Source organism: Sceloporus occidentalis, unplaced genomic scaffold, assembly GCF_023333645.1.
Source record: "Sceloporus occidentalis isolate IW3139 unplaced genomic scaffold, rSceOcc1.0.p SCAF_101, whole genome shotgun sequence".
Lineage (NCBI taxonomy): Eukaryota > Metazoa > Chordata > Lepidosauria > Squamata > Phrynosomatidae > Sceloporus > Sceloporus occidentalis.
Window position 1 is genome coordinate 2,691,353 of NW_028317081.1, and position 12,502 is coordinate 2,703,854.

Genomic DNA, 12,502 nt, shown 5'->3' on the forward strand with positions numbered 1-12,502 from the left:
TTTAAATCCAATGGATTAAAATATTTTTTCTACTTTAAAAGTAGAAATAAAATGCATAGCAATTACTGTAACAAGTGGGTGGTAGGTAAATGAAGCAGCCTCCCATCAGGAGCGGTAGAGTTTATGATAGAATTAGCATAGATATATTCAAAGACTGATTAAGGTCAGGGGTCTTACATCAGGAAAAACCGGCAACCAACTAGATGGGCCAAATGGTTATCGCCATTAACATTATCTTCTGTGTTTCTATAGGTTAGAACTGACAAAAAAATCTTTCTTTAACGAAAGAGCTAGACGCGGCCATTGTTGGTTAATAGATATTGTGGGTGACTTTCCTTCCTCGAGCACCACACTGAGGAGATTCTTTATGGCAACCTAATAAAGTCAGTACCTCCTCGGACACTCATTAGCCAATGCCGGGGCTCACATAGCAGAACACAAACACATACTAACGGATAATATGCATCTGCCTGAAAACATTGTGTTCTCCAAAAAACTAGAAATGGTTATAAAAGGAAACTTTTTTTTTTTTTTTTTAAGAAAACGTATTTTAATCTGTTACTAGTAATTAAAAATGTTATATGTACATAAAGTCTTGAATAATAACAGAGACATAGCGTTTGCTCATCTTACAGTGTGGTCAGCTCCGGGATGCCATAAGACCAACGTCATGAGGCTGTACATAACTCTTAAGAGATCTTTTACTCCTGCCTGCAGACATCTGTCAAATTATTTCATGCCGCATTGCCATACGCAACACTTATGTGTCTACAAGTTACACGCAGCGTCTTCTCTTTCAGAAAAATATGCACAGGCCGTTCTGAATAAGTTATTTTCGGGAATCTTGTTTGGCTTTAAAAAGGAGGATAAGCGTTGGAACTGCGGCACCAACATGATAAATGCTTGGCTTATATTTTTCCCAAGCGGCGGCTGAAAGCAATTATCTTGTTGGAGTTTTCACTGCTTCTGGTTTAGAAACCCGTTCATGATTGATCTTGTCTGTAATCCTCCTTTTTGTATTGTACAAGTACTGCGAGATCGGGGTTCTGTGTTGGAGTCCCAGGAAACAGATAACTTTGCGAAATACAACTGACCTCATGTCACAGAGCCGCACGTTCGGGCATGAACTAAAAATACATCTTTCGTTCTGTAGGAAGCCTTTTGATAATTGGGCGGCAAGCATTTTTTTTTTTTTATAGACGCAAAGTTGTCTCACCTTTTTATCGAATGCCTGGTTTTAGCAAAAACAATTATACATTCACAAGACTGAAGAAGAATGCTAATTCAAGCAATATAAGAAAATGTACCACACACACACCAACCGAAAGGTATGCCCGATATATTGCTTGAATTGGCATTATTTGTACATCAGAACAGCGACAGCGGCGCTATATACCAAATTAACGGTACCCGTGAGTGAGAATTACATTGCTTCATTTTGAAGTAGAATAAATTATGTGGAGTACGGCATAATAAGGGTTAATTTCAGATAAAGTGTAGTAGACCCTGTTGTAAATACAGTTAAGGAAGTATGAGATTCTACGCATAAGATGATAATGAATAGCGTAATTGTGGCTCCCTAAGGAATTCATTCCCATGTGAGTTTGCTTACATACTCTTAATTGAATAAAAAATATATAAATATTAGAAATGTGCAAACATTTTGCAACTTTGTTGTCCCATCAATAACACAGCATCAGTGAGAAAAAGGGGAATTATTACCACCACGACAAAATCAAGATGCTAGCAGATTACATCAAAAAGTATCGGGGGGATCCCTGGCAGTCCAACCCTTTGATAGTACTTTAAGATAAAGCCTAATGTTTAAAACGTATCCACATACTCAGCACTTTATACTGTTCTCACCGATACCTACCATACAGTCTACCGATTCTTACCTCTCACAGTCAATCTGCCATGTATCTATATATATATATATATATCTATATCTATATATACACACACACACACACACACACACATGAAATAAAACTGATGTAACTGTTAGTACTATGTATTATGTACAAGGTGGGAAAAGGTACCTACTACCTAGGCTTCCTTTTCATAGGATCCATGGGATTATTTCTTCCCATTTAGTTATCCCTCCTATATTATGTTGCCGTTTGCTCTTTATTGGTACAGGTAGCCTTTGCTGGGGGGGGGGGGAGGCAGAGAAGGGAGACCCCTCTGGGATAGAAAATTGTTCAGATAATGGTGGTCCTGCCACTCTGCAACAAGTTCAAAAACAAGTATATTGATTGCCGTACAGCAACAGCTCATCACCGTTACACGGCAAAAGCTTAACAATTACCATACATGCTCTTATGCACGTAATTAAAATTCCTATCGCAAAGTAACCGGAACAAACATGGATCTAGCGGCATAACAGGATTTTTATTACATAGAAACAAGTCCCATATGCAGCTTATATGTCACTAAGGGATAAGTCATTAACAACACATTTTAATGACCAATAACGCATTCTTTTCATTGAGCCAAACCCAGGATAGAGAATTTCGGAATCTGTATATAACTCATTATACTTTTCACCAGCTTTATAATTATATTGGACCTATCCTTCAATGTCCTTGCACGGCTGCCCCTCTGAAGTCATCACGACAACAGGCTGATAAGAGTGTATGCCATGACATCGTCCATTAACAAATAATTGGCTTTTCAGGCAATCAATAACTTACAGCTGATCTGCCTGTAATGTTCCCTCTGACCCGATTAACGACTAAACCCAATCTGTCTCGTATTTACAATCACCCTAATCTCGCCTCGTAAGGTTGAGCCACAGCAATCAGGTCAACGCCTTGCGGAATAAAAACCGTGTTAACCATCAAAATTGTCAACGGATCTTTCATACAATGAAATTTATTATTCATTAGCTGCAGGGCTTTCACCATCAGCGATCCGGTGATTTACTGGAATATGCAGAGCATCCGCTCTAGAATATAAATATGAATGAATCTCTAGGGGGCTTTGTGTGATCACATTCATCACATTTAATCTTTTTATATGTTTTCAAATAGTCTGCTCAAAAGACAGAAACAAGTCCAGGAGATCCAATGCATCGTTAGTCAAAGAGGTTGTGTTTATAGGCAATCGCAATTTCCATACAACAAGAGGGAAAGAAAGTCATTATTTCGGCTCATGGAGAATTACAAGATGTTTTGGATCCTCAGAATGTCTTCTTCTAAGGGTTTTGCGCATTGTTCCGTGTTGCCTTTTGGCTTGCAAATAAAACCAAAATATGTATAATTTAAAAAAAAAATAATAATTAGAGCGCTGATTGCTCTAATGTGACCTCTGATAACCACTAAGAAAAGGCAGCCAAACTAGCATTTGCTTTTGTTCTGCTTGCCACTGAAATCAGAGCAGAAACATGAAATCTGTGCCCTTGCTTTGTCTACACGTTGGCAATTTATATCTTATAAATGGTGTTCAAGTTGGTTTCGTGATGTATGCATGTGACAAAGTGGCAGGACCTGAAGGATCTGTGCAAGGCGGGTTACGCCGACGAGCCAAACGGCACCATCTGTCTGGCCTCCCATCAGATGCATGCAATGTTCGGATCCGAGTCATTGTTTACGACTCAAGGACTTTGGTTTTTTTTCCCAAAGCAACAAAGCTTTCTATGTCGGTGACACAGGTCATTATAGAGAGGGGGTCTTCTTCGAGAGGAGAAAAATATATGCGTGGAGGCAAAAAGCAATGCCAAATGCCAAAAAAGCTTAAACAATGAAACGCTACTTAAATGCTGCTCATGGCTAAACTCAACAGATCTAAAAATCTTAAAAATAATGATTCCAAGCAAATTTATATAAAGAAAGTTGAAAAACTCTCGGTTTCTCCCATCATCAGCATTTCCAGAAATTGTTACTCGCTCTGTGCTCACTAAATGACCTTCTCCAGGTGTTACCGATACCTCCCACATGGCCAAGAGCAGGCACCGCAGGCCAAGAGCACATCGAACTCCAGCCAACACATCTGTACGACGTGCCTTTCTAAGGTATCATTCCTGGCTCCTGCCACTAAAAGACACAACGACCCTTTCTACTGCTCTATACGTTTCCTTGTGAACGAGTTACAAATCTGTTATTATAGATCGGTCGGCTCAGTGCGAGAGGAGAAAAGAACGGAACTGCGAGCAGAATAGGATAAAAAGCACATTGGTTTATTCTTTCTGCACTTTTTTTTTTTTTTTAGGAGACATAAATATTTGTAAATTTGGAAATGCAGTAAAACGGCACAAGAAAGTATCACAAACACATATCTGCGAACTAAGGTATGCCCCCCCCCTGCATAAAATCAAAGACTGCCCCAAAGGTAATCAGCTATGATAGCCACAGCAGACCGGGATAATTCTCATGTATGGTTGTAGAATAAAAACGTATCATCTTAGATTCCGGATAGCATACGCCTATCCAATACATGTTTAAATCCCATAGCTGTATTAATTTCAACCACTTCAGCTTATTGCATTACTTCTAACCTGCCGACCAAAAGATCCTAACCTAAATCTAACATTTCTCCGTATTGTACATTGTAAATTAATTTATGTACTTGAATGTTCCCATCACATCTCTCTTATCTCCCTTCCTTCCTCCCTTGGTCTTTCCTGATAATTCTTATCCTGCAAACCATTAGCCATTTTAGTAGCCCTTCTCTAAACTCTCTCCAGTATGTCAATATCCTACCAGAGATATGAAAGTATATTTATATGTTTAGTAACACAGACTGCAAGAATGAAGCAGCAGAATACGAGGAGCTGCGCAGAACTGTAAGCAAGTGGCAAAATCTTTAGAAAGAGATGAAATCTATCATGGCAGTACTAGGTATCTGGTTTATTTTGCTATCAAATGGAACACGAACCGCAGTACATTATATATTCTACACTGATGGTAAAATGAGGACTTGGGAAAGTGCCAGATCCGTCACTTAACATAGGTTTTTAGCTTTTCTGTTAACTTTTGAACAGATTAAACAGTTATATTTTGGGCATTTGTTGGAAAATGGAATGAGATTACCAACATATTAAGATACAGTAGATGCACACCAGTGTTTAGCTAGCATTCATCCGATTGGGTGCTTCTACTCCTAGTGGCATCGATGGGAGTGCCGCTAACACGTGCAGGAAGTGTATTTAAGTATGCTTCCTGCTTACACACTTCTTTTAACTTCAATAACTAAAGAATGCATGTTCCCAATTTAAGTGCAGAATAGACTCCAATATGCAACTCATATGAAAATAGGGCTGGAGCGGTCCTTTAATTACAGTCCGATATCATGCGTTCATTCGGTTGAACTGCTCATATTTTATGCTGCTGTGAATGGGCTGGGCGTTTGGCGAAATCTTCCTTGAGCCTTGCCGTTTATGCAGCAGGGGTCTCTGAACTCTCCCCATAAAACCTCACTGTGTCAATCCCACCTACTAAAAAGTAGGGCTACACAGTATCTCAGAGATGTATATAAAATGTTGCCTGTAATATACTCATATAGATTATACAGAGCTCTGCAGTATACATTTCCCTCACTACCCCATTGAATGGACGATGTGGTCACTTCTTTAATAAATAAGACAAATACAAATGTGCTACTGCTACAACTGTTTTCAAGCCTGGCAAGGCTCTAGATTTTGTGCCTAAGGCTTCAGAACTCACAGCAGGTGACAAGCTGCTATTCATTAGACATAAATATGAAATGTGGGACTTACAGGAATCATCCAGTTGGCCAGATCTCCATATTTTGAAACTTGCATGGCACCCAACATTGTCAGATCGACATGACCCCTGGATTAGAGAAAAACAGAACGGCACGGCTAAGAGTTACAGGGTAACCTCACCAATACAGTAAGACATGATATAGCAAGGAATAAAGAAGGGCACTGCATGATTTCAATTCTGCATTAAAAACGGAGAATCCACGGATAAGCAGCACAGACAAGATTAATTACATTAAGCAGGGTGGAGTAAGTCTAACCTTGTTTATATGTGGTTTATGTACTAAACAAGGTGTGTCAATACATGTTGAAACACAGTACTCTCTAAAACCTTTCAACACCTAAACTTTAGATTTGTGAAACACAGGCATTTAGGTGGCAACGATGCCACTGATGATCTTAATTCCGCAAAGCAAAGTGTTTTGCTCTGACAAGCCTCATTTAGGTTTCTATTGTTGACCTTGAGCCAGGAACCAGCTTCAGGTATACGACTCCCTTGTAGGCACTGGCTTGGTCTGCACCCTGCAGTGTCTTTCAACACAATTCGGCATCACAAGTAGGCAACAAACTATTTTTTTTGTTTGTTTGTTATGTTTTAAAAACATAGTATTTCCTCCTGATGAAGCTAAATCGCAGCGAAACGTTATGAGTGAAACTTACGATTTTGTATTTTATCAAAGAATGCTCTTTAGCATACTTACAATGTAAAAAAGGATATATATTTATCACTATATGGTCATTATGAGAAGGTGTCTATTGGTCACTCACCCTCTAATCATTGCAAATGAATCATCACTAGAAAAGTATGAAGCTCCTGGAAGGACAGTCACAGTTTCTTTACCTAAAAAGAAGTGAAACACTAATATTTTACAAAATATACATTTCATTAGAAATGAGACATCATTAGAGGCGGGAGACATATAGATCAAGGTATCCCTATACAAACAAAGATATACCGTATTTGCTCGATTATCAGACGAGTTTTTTTCCAGAGCAAATGCTCTGAAAAATACCCCTCGTCTTATAATCGGGGTCGTCTTATAATCAGACCTCAAATCGGTCTGACTATGAGACTAAGATTCAGATCGCCTGCAGCGATGCAGGGGATCTGGATCCTCCTGTGTATGCCCCCCCCCCAACTTACCGGTGCTTCCGAGTCCCTGGTTCTTAGTCCGGGCAGCATGTAGAGCTCTACGCGATTCGCGTAGAGCGGAAGTTGTCTACGCGAATCGCGTAGAGTTCTACATGCTGCCCGGAGTAAGCACCGGGGACTCAGATGCAGGGGACCTGGATCCTCCTGTGTTATGCCCCCCCCTAACTTACCGGTGCTTCTGAGTCCCCCGGTGCTTAGTCCGGGCAGTGTGTAAAGCTCTATGCGATTCGCGTAGACAACGTCCGCTCTACGCGAATCGCATAGAGCTTTACACGCTGCCCGGACTAAGCACCAGGGGACTCAGAAGCACCGGTAAGTTTGGAGGAGGGAGGGGGAGGGAGTGTTAAATGGGGGGCATAAGGCATTTCTGGAGGCAGAGTGCTCTGTGAAATGCCTTTTAACCCACTTAATGCCACTCTGCCTCCTGAAATGCCCTATACCTCCCTATATGCCACTCTGCCCCATAATATGCCTTTAAACCCCCTAAATGCCAGAGTGGCATATAGGGGTATAAGGCATTTCTGGAGGCAGAGTGGCACATAGGGGGTCAAAAGGCATATAATGGGACACAATGGCATATAGAGGGTTAAAAGGTGTATCATGGGGCACAGTGGCATTTAGAGGGTTAAAAGGCATATCATGGGGCACAGTGGCATATAGGGGGTATAAGGCATTTCTGGAGCAGGTGGCAAGCCTGGGGGCAGATGTGCATAACTGGGGGGGGCAGGTTGAAAAAAAGGAAATAAAAACAAAATATTTTTCCCAATTGTAGCTTTTATTAACAAACAATTCTTCACATAGTTAACATGAATTAACATTTACTGGTAAAACTTTTTTCCTATAGGGTCGTCTTATATTCAGGCTTTTTTTTCATAAATTAATATTCAGATTTTGCGGGGGTCGTCTTATAATCAGGGTCGTCTTATAATCAAGCAAATACGGTAATTAAAAGGATATATACATGATAATTGCATGTATGAGATTCACCAACAAACTTGTTAATGCCCTTATAACCCTGGCTCTGACAGTAATTTCAGAACTCCACAATTTTCATAATACATATATCTGTACATTTTCTACAACATAAAACATTTTAAAGCCAGAGGAAGGGAACCTTATATGTGATGTTACATGTTTGTCTATAGTACCCAATAAAAGTCATCAGTTTTTGACTACGATATTACTTTCTGGGTCTCTCTAATCATTGCATACAGTACGTCATTACTTAGGACATTTGCACATATAGGTTCTCTTGCCTGCATTGATGAGATCTGCATCAACCTCGTTCTCTAAAGGATATGGACCCTGGTTAAAAAGAGCAAAGTAAAGAAAAACAAGTTAAATGAAGTCTAATAAAAATGCTCCAGATAGAATGAAGTATTCTAAGTAATACCACCCTTTGCTGTAAGTATTAAAGAGATTACAAAGGCTTCCAACACAGAAAACCAGAACATACTTTGCTAACAGCAACATGGTAACCATACCAATAAAGTGATGTGACCAATCTAGTAAAAAATATGTCTTTACCCAGGGTGTGGGCATTCCAGTGCAAAGGGGCATCTTCCCGCAGTATATTTAGACACAAAAATGTCTACTCTTTTGAGTAGTCAGAATAACACTAAGCAATGTAAGGAGTAGAAGACTGTCAACAGAAATTATAGAAATTTAGACTGGCCATACCAGACCAAGGACGCCATTTTCACTCTGTAGATGAACTGTGATGTCCTTCTTGATAAAGTTACTCGCCAACATAGGAATTCCAATGCCGAGATTAGCTGGAAGGTACTGGTTAAGTTCAGATAAAATAAGACTTTATGCCTGTTTTTCCCCAAAATGGCATGCAGCTTAAATTAGCCTTTTTGTTTTGATTTCACAATAAGAGAAATTTAAAAAGTGCTAAGAAGTCACAAGAAAATCACATCTTGTTCTAATCAATAAATATCATTAAAAAAAAAATGTAGAAAATTCCTACTATATTCCAACATAGCCAATCACCATCCACAATCGCACAGCAACAACCACCCTAACGTAGATACAGCACCAACCACGACAATGCAGATACCTGCCTCATGCCACCATCCGCACGCACACCAATACACCCAGCACCATCCACACCCAAACAGGTACCCCCCCTGCCATTTTTTATAATGCTTTATTTATCCTTTATTCTGATACACAATTAGATTTAACTTCGTCATTACAATAGTCATGAGCTGTACATAGAAACTCGTGGTCCTCCTCTTAGTTCTATCTGCAGTAGCACTGAATGTAAAATGCAATTTCTATATCATTGAGTTATTAAGGCTGCAAATTTCTTTAGGTGTCCTATAAAGAAATACAAATATCGGGCACTGATTTCATTCATTCTTTAATAAAGGATACCGTACATCCCATCCTGGAATTCCAGGGCTGCTCGTCGAATTATTTTCTCTCTTACAATGTCAGAGTCTTTTTTAGGTTTGGGTTTGGAGTTTTCCGATTTTCGCAGTGTTCGTTTCTGCTCGACAGAATAAAACATAAATTTGGTTATTTTGTAACAGGTAGATTTTGCCCAAAGTACCAGATATGCCCTGTTCCCAAATTAATAACACGCACACCAAATCCAATCTGAGGTTTTACAGGGTATCGCCAGCTACTTTTCAAATAAAAATACACTGTGTAAAGACCATTTATTTATAAAACGTCAACTAATTTCATGATATCATTTTAATGAAGTTACAATGACATGCAGGGAAGCAATAAACAAAATCAAATGAGATGGGCGCCCTGTTCACAAGAGCTTGCAATCCAAAATTGGCTAGTATGTTTCACACTGCTCATATTCTGCAATCAGTTTTTATTTGTAGTTTAATTTTCACCTTGCTGCTTCATTAGCAGTGGGATTTACCGCAGACATTTGCCTGTTTGGCACTTCATAGCCAACAGGGACTAGTATCAGCATGCTTTGGAAGTTCCCATGGTAGGGTACCTGGAGTTTTTCCTCTTTTAAAGGAGTGGCGTTGTGGGGGCAGGGCTAGAAATACATGGAGGTGGGGCTATTCCCCGACAGTCTTAAGTGGGGAGGGGGAACAGGACCAAATACTACCCCCGTGTCCTGAGAAAGAAGAACCTGACATGGAGACCCAAGGAAGCAGGACTTCACCCAGAGACTCTGAGTCAAACACAGACAATTCCCAAGTAGGATCATCAGTCAACTAAAGAAAATCCCAGCGGTATTCATATAAAGAGCTTTAGCTAATCCCAGCGCTTGCCTTGTTTCGTCTAAAAAATTGTACATTTTAGCAACAAGCTTGAACTTGATGGATCTTTCAAGGTAAATGACTCTTATTGTGTTATAACACTAAAAATACAGATTAAAGTATCTGTTTGTAGGTTTACCATTTCTAAATGAAGCCAACATGTTGCCCTCTTTAACAGAAACTTATATTTCCAAAGAAAAACCAAGCAATATGTATATTATAAATTTTATCAAAGCTTATAAAAATACATTTATAAATATCATACCTCTATTTTCTTTTCATAGTGTTCACCTTTAATAATTCTGTCCACGTAGATGCTGGGAATGTGGACATCTTCAGGAGCAAAGGTTCCGGTTTCAACTATTTCTTCCACCTGCAAGCAAAAAAAACAGGAATGAAAATACATAAATTACTGATAATATGTAAATATTTAAAAGACCCCATCCGATACAGTATGCTTCTGGACCTAACGCACAGAAAGATTTAAAATGTTAAATAAAGGCCACCTGGAGGCCACAGTTAGCTAAGAATACACTGGCTAGGTCTTCAGAACAAACAATCCAAGTATTCTTAATGTGCAGCTTGGGTTTTAAAGTAAATCTCTTTACGAAAATACAAATATCTGCTACAAGTTAACACCGCAGGCTGTGCTGTATACGGAGGGCATATACCAGGGGTTTACATCTCCCATACTCCTTGGCCAGCCCCTTAGCTGAAAGAGCATTATGGGAGATGTAGTCCTGCAGCAGCTGGAGGGCCGCAGGTTGGACACCCCTGGCATTTACCATAGAGAGATACTACGTATGGCTATAGTTACTACAGGCAAACAGATTTCACCAGAGAACATTCACGCTAGAGGGAATGGACAAGGGGAACATGTTGTTAGAAGATGTAAATGTAATATTGTTGCCATTCCCCTTTGTCTGTAATATATGGAAATAAAGACTAACTGTCGTGCCTCTTTGAACAGTGTCCACAGCAGGGTACAGAATGGATGAGCGAGGCCCTTGCGATACATACTAATGACCTCTCAAGTGACTCGATTTTTTAACTTTGGGCAAAAGACTAAGCAACGTATGCTTAGATCCCCGCATAAAGAGAGAGTTCTAAAATTGCTTTCTATTTCTTATGGTAAAAAGGCACTTTATAGTAAAAAGTAAAATGTTACAAGAGGGAAAGAGCAAGGATCCAGAATCGAAAACCTTCTGCCGAGAGATAAAAGCTTTCTTTCATGTTAATAAAACCAACTCTTAAAACATTCGTTAGCAGACCCTTTTCACTCAATGGACACTGCTGTAGAGCAGCGTTTCTCCAGCGAGGCCATTAGCTCGGCGGCTTTGAAGCGTTGAATGAACGACAAATAACCTTTCAATCTGGGCAATGCTACAACAGTGAGACACTGGCCCATGCTTGAGTGACTTTAGCACAAATATGAGGACACGTGCAGATCACGGCTACTACCTAGCAGAGGCAACCGTTCCCGAAGAAGGCATCAACACCGATCAATGCTCCGATGGAAGGCATTGCGCAAGCATGTGGGTATAGTTCCATGTATCTCATCAGAACATGAAATTCTAGAATGGTGCCAGTGATTACTACTGGATTCAACATATTATACATTTACATACAGCTATAAAATTGAATTAAACATATCCTATGATCCTGGCATGATGGGAATTGTAGTCTAACCCGCTGGCTAGTCCTATACCATCTTTCTATTGGGCAGAACGATTTTAAGTCTCTCGACAGCATGAAACTGTATGGGATTACGATACAAATGTTTTAGGGTGGAAACATTATTGGCTTCATTACACAAATATAACGAGAATGACAGATTAGGTTTTTTATTGTTGTTGCCAAGCAACCACCAGTGAATTTGCTCTATACGGAACAATTTTACGAGTGGGAATATGCGGTTTCCTTATGACAGGTGTACTAATGATACCAAGAGGAATTAGTGGTTACAGCCCCTCTAGAACAATACAATTGGGTTTCCTTCAATGTCACTTTGGAAAGGATAGGAAGCCACAAGCACGTGTAGTTTGGTATCAGACGGCAGGCGTGGATCCAGTGTATAGATATAGATGGATGATACAGTAAAAGCCAAACTAGGGCTATAGCAGAAAACCTGCAATTTACACAGCACTGAACAACCGAGCGTTTCCATTACAGGAACCTCATCCAAGGTCCTACCATGCTTATTAATCATATGCTATTACTGACTCAGATAAAAGCCGCCAAGCCTGCTCGGGCAACATCTGCTGCTTAGATGGCTGCAGATTGACTCCCATGGTCATCAGCCAAGCATGTAGCATAACTGTTTCAAATATACTGTGCCTTTATGTAGCTCTTCAGCTGTACGAGACAACAAAAATATTGGTAACC

At 39.8% G+C, this 12,502-nt stretch overlaps 1 protein-coding gene across 1 annotated transcript in view; it reads right to left on the reverse strand.

Moving 5' to 3' along the window:
- The window catches only part of LOC149283982 (succinyl-CoA:3-ketoacid coenzyme A transferase 1, mitochondrial-like), a 42,166-nt gene that overhangs the window by 12,563 nt on the left and 17,101 nt on the right, over positions 1–12,502 (reverse strand). Inside the window, exons 8-13 of the mRNA XM_089497308.1 lie at positions 10,383–10,490; positions 9,261–9,375; positions 8,559–8,653; positions 8,135–8,183; positions 6,494–6,566; positions 5,720–5,795 (exon numbers count right to left, since the gene is read on the reverse strand). Of these exons, the coding sequence (XP_089353434.1) occupies positions 5,720–5,795; positions 6,494–6,566; positions 8,135–8,183; positions 8,559–8,653; positions 9,261–9,375; positions 10,383–10,490 (516 nt within the window). The remainder of the gene's footprint in view (positions 1–5,719; positions 5,796–6,493; positions 6,567–8,134; positions 8,184–8,558; positions 8,654–9,260; positions 9,376–10,382; positions 10,491–12,502) is intronic.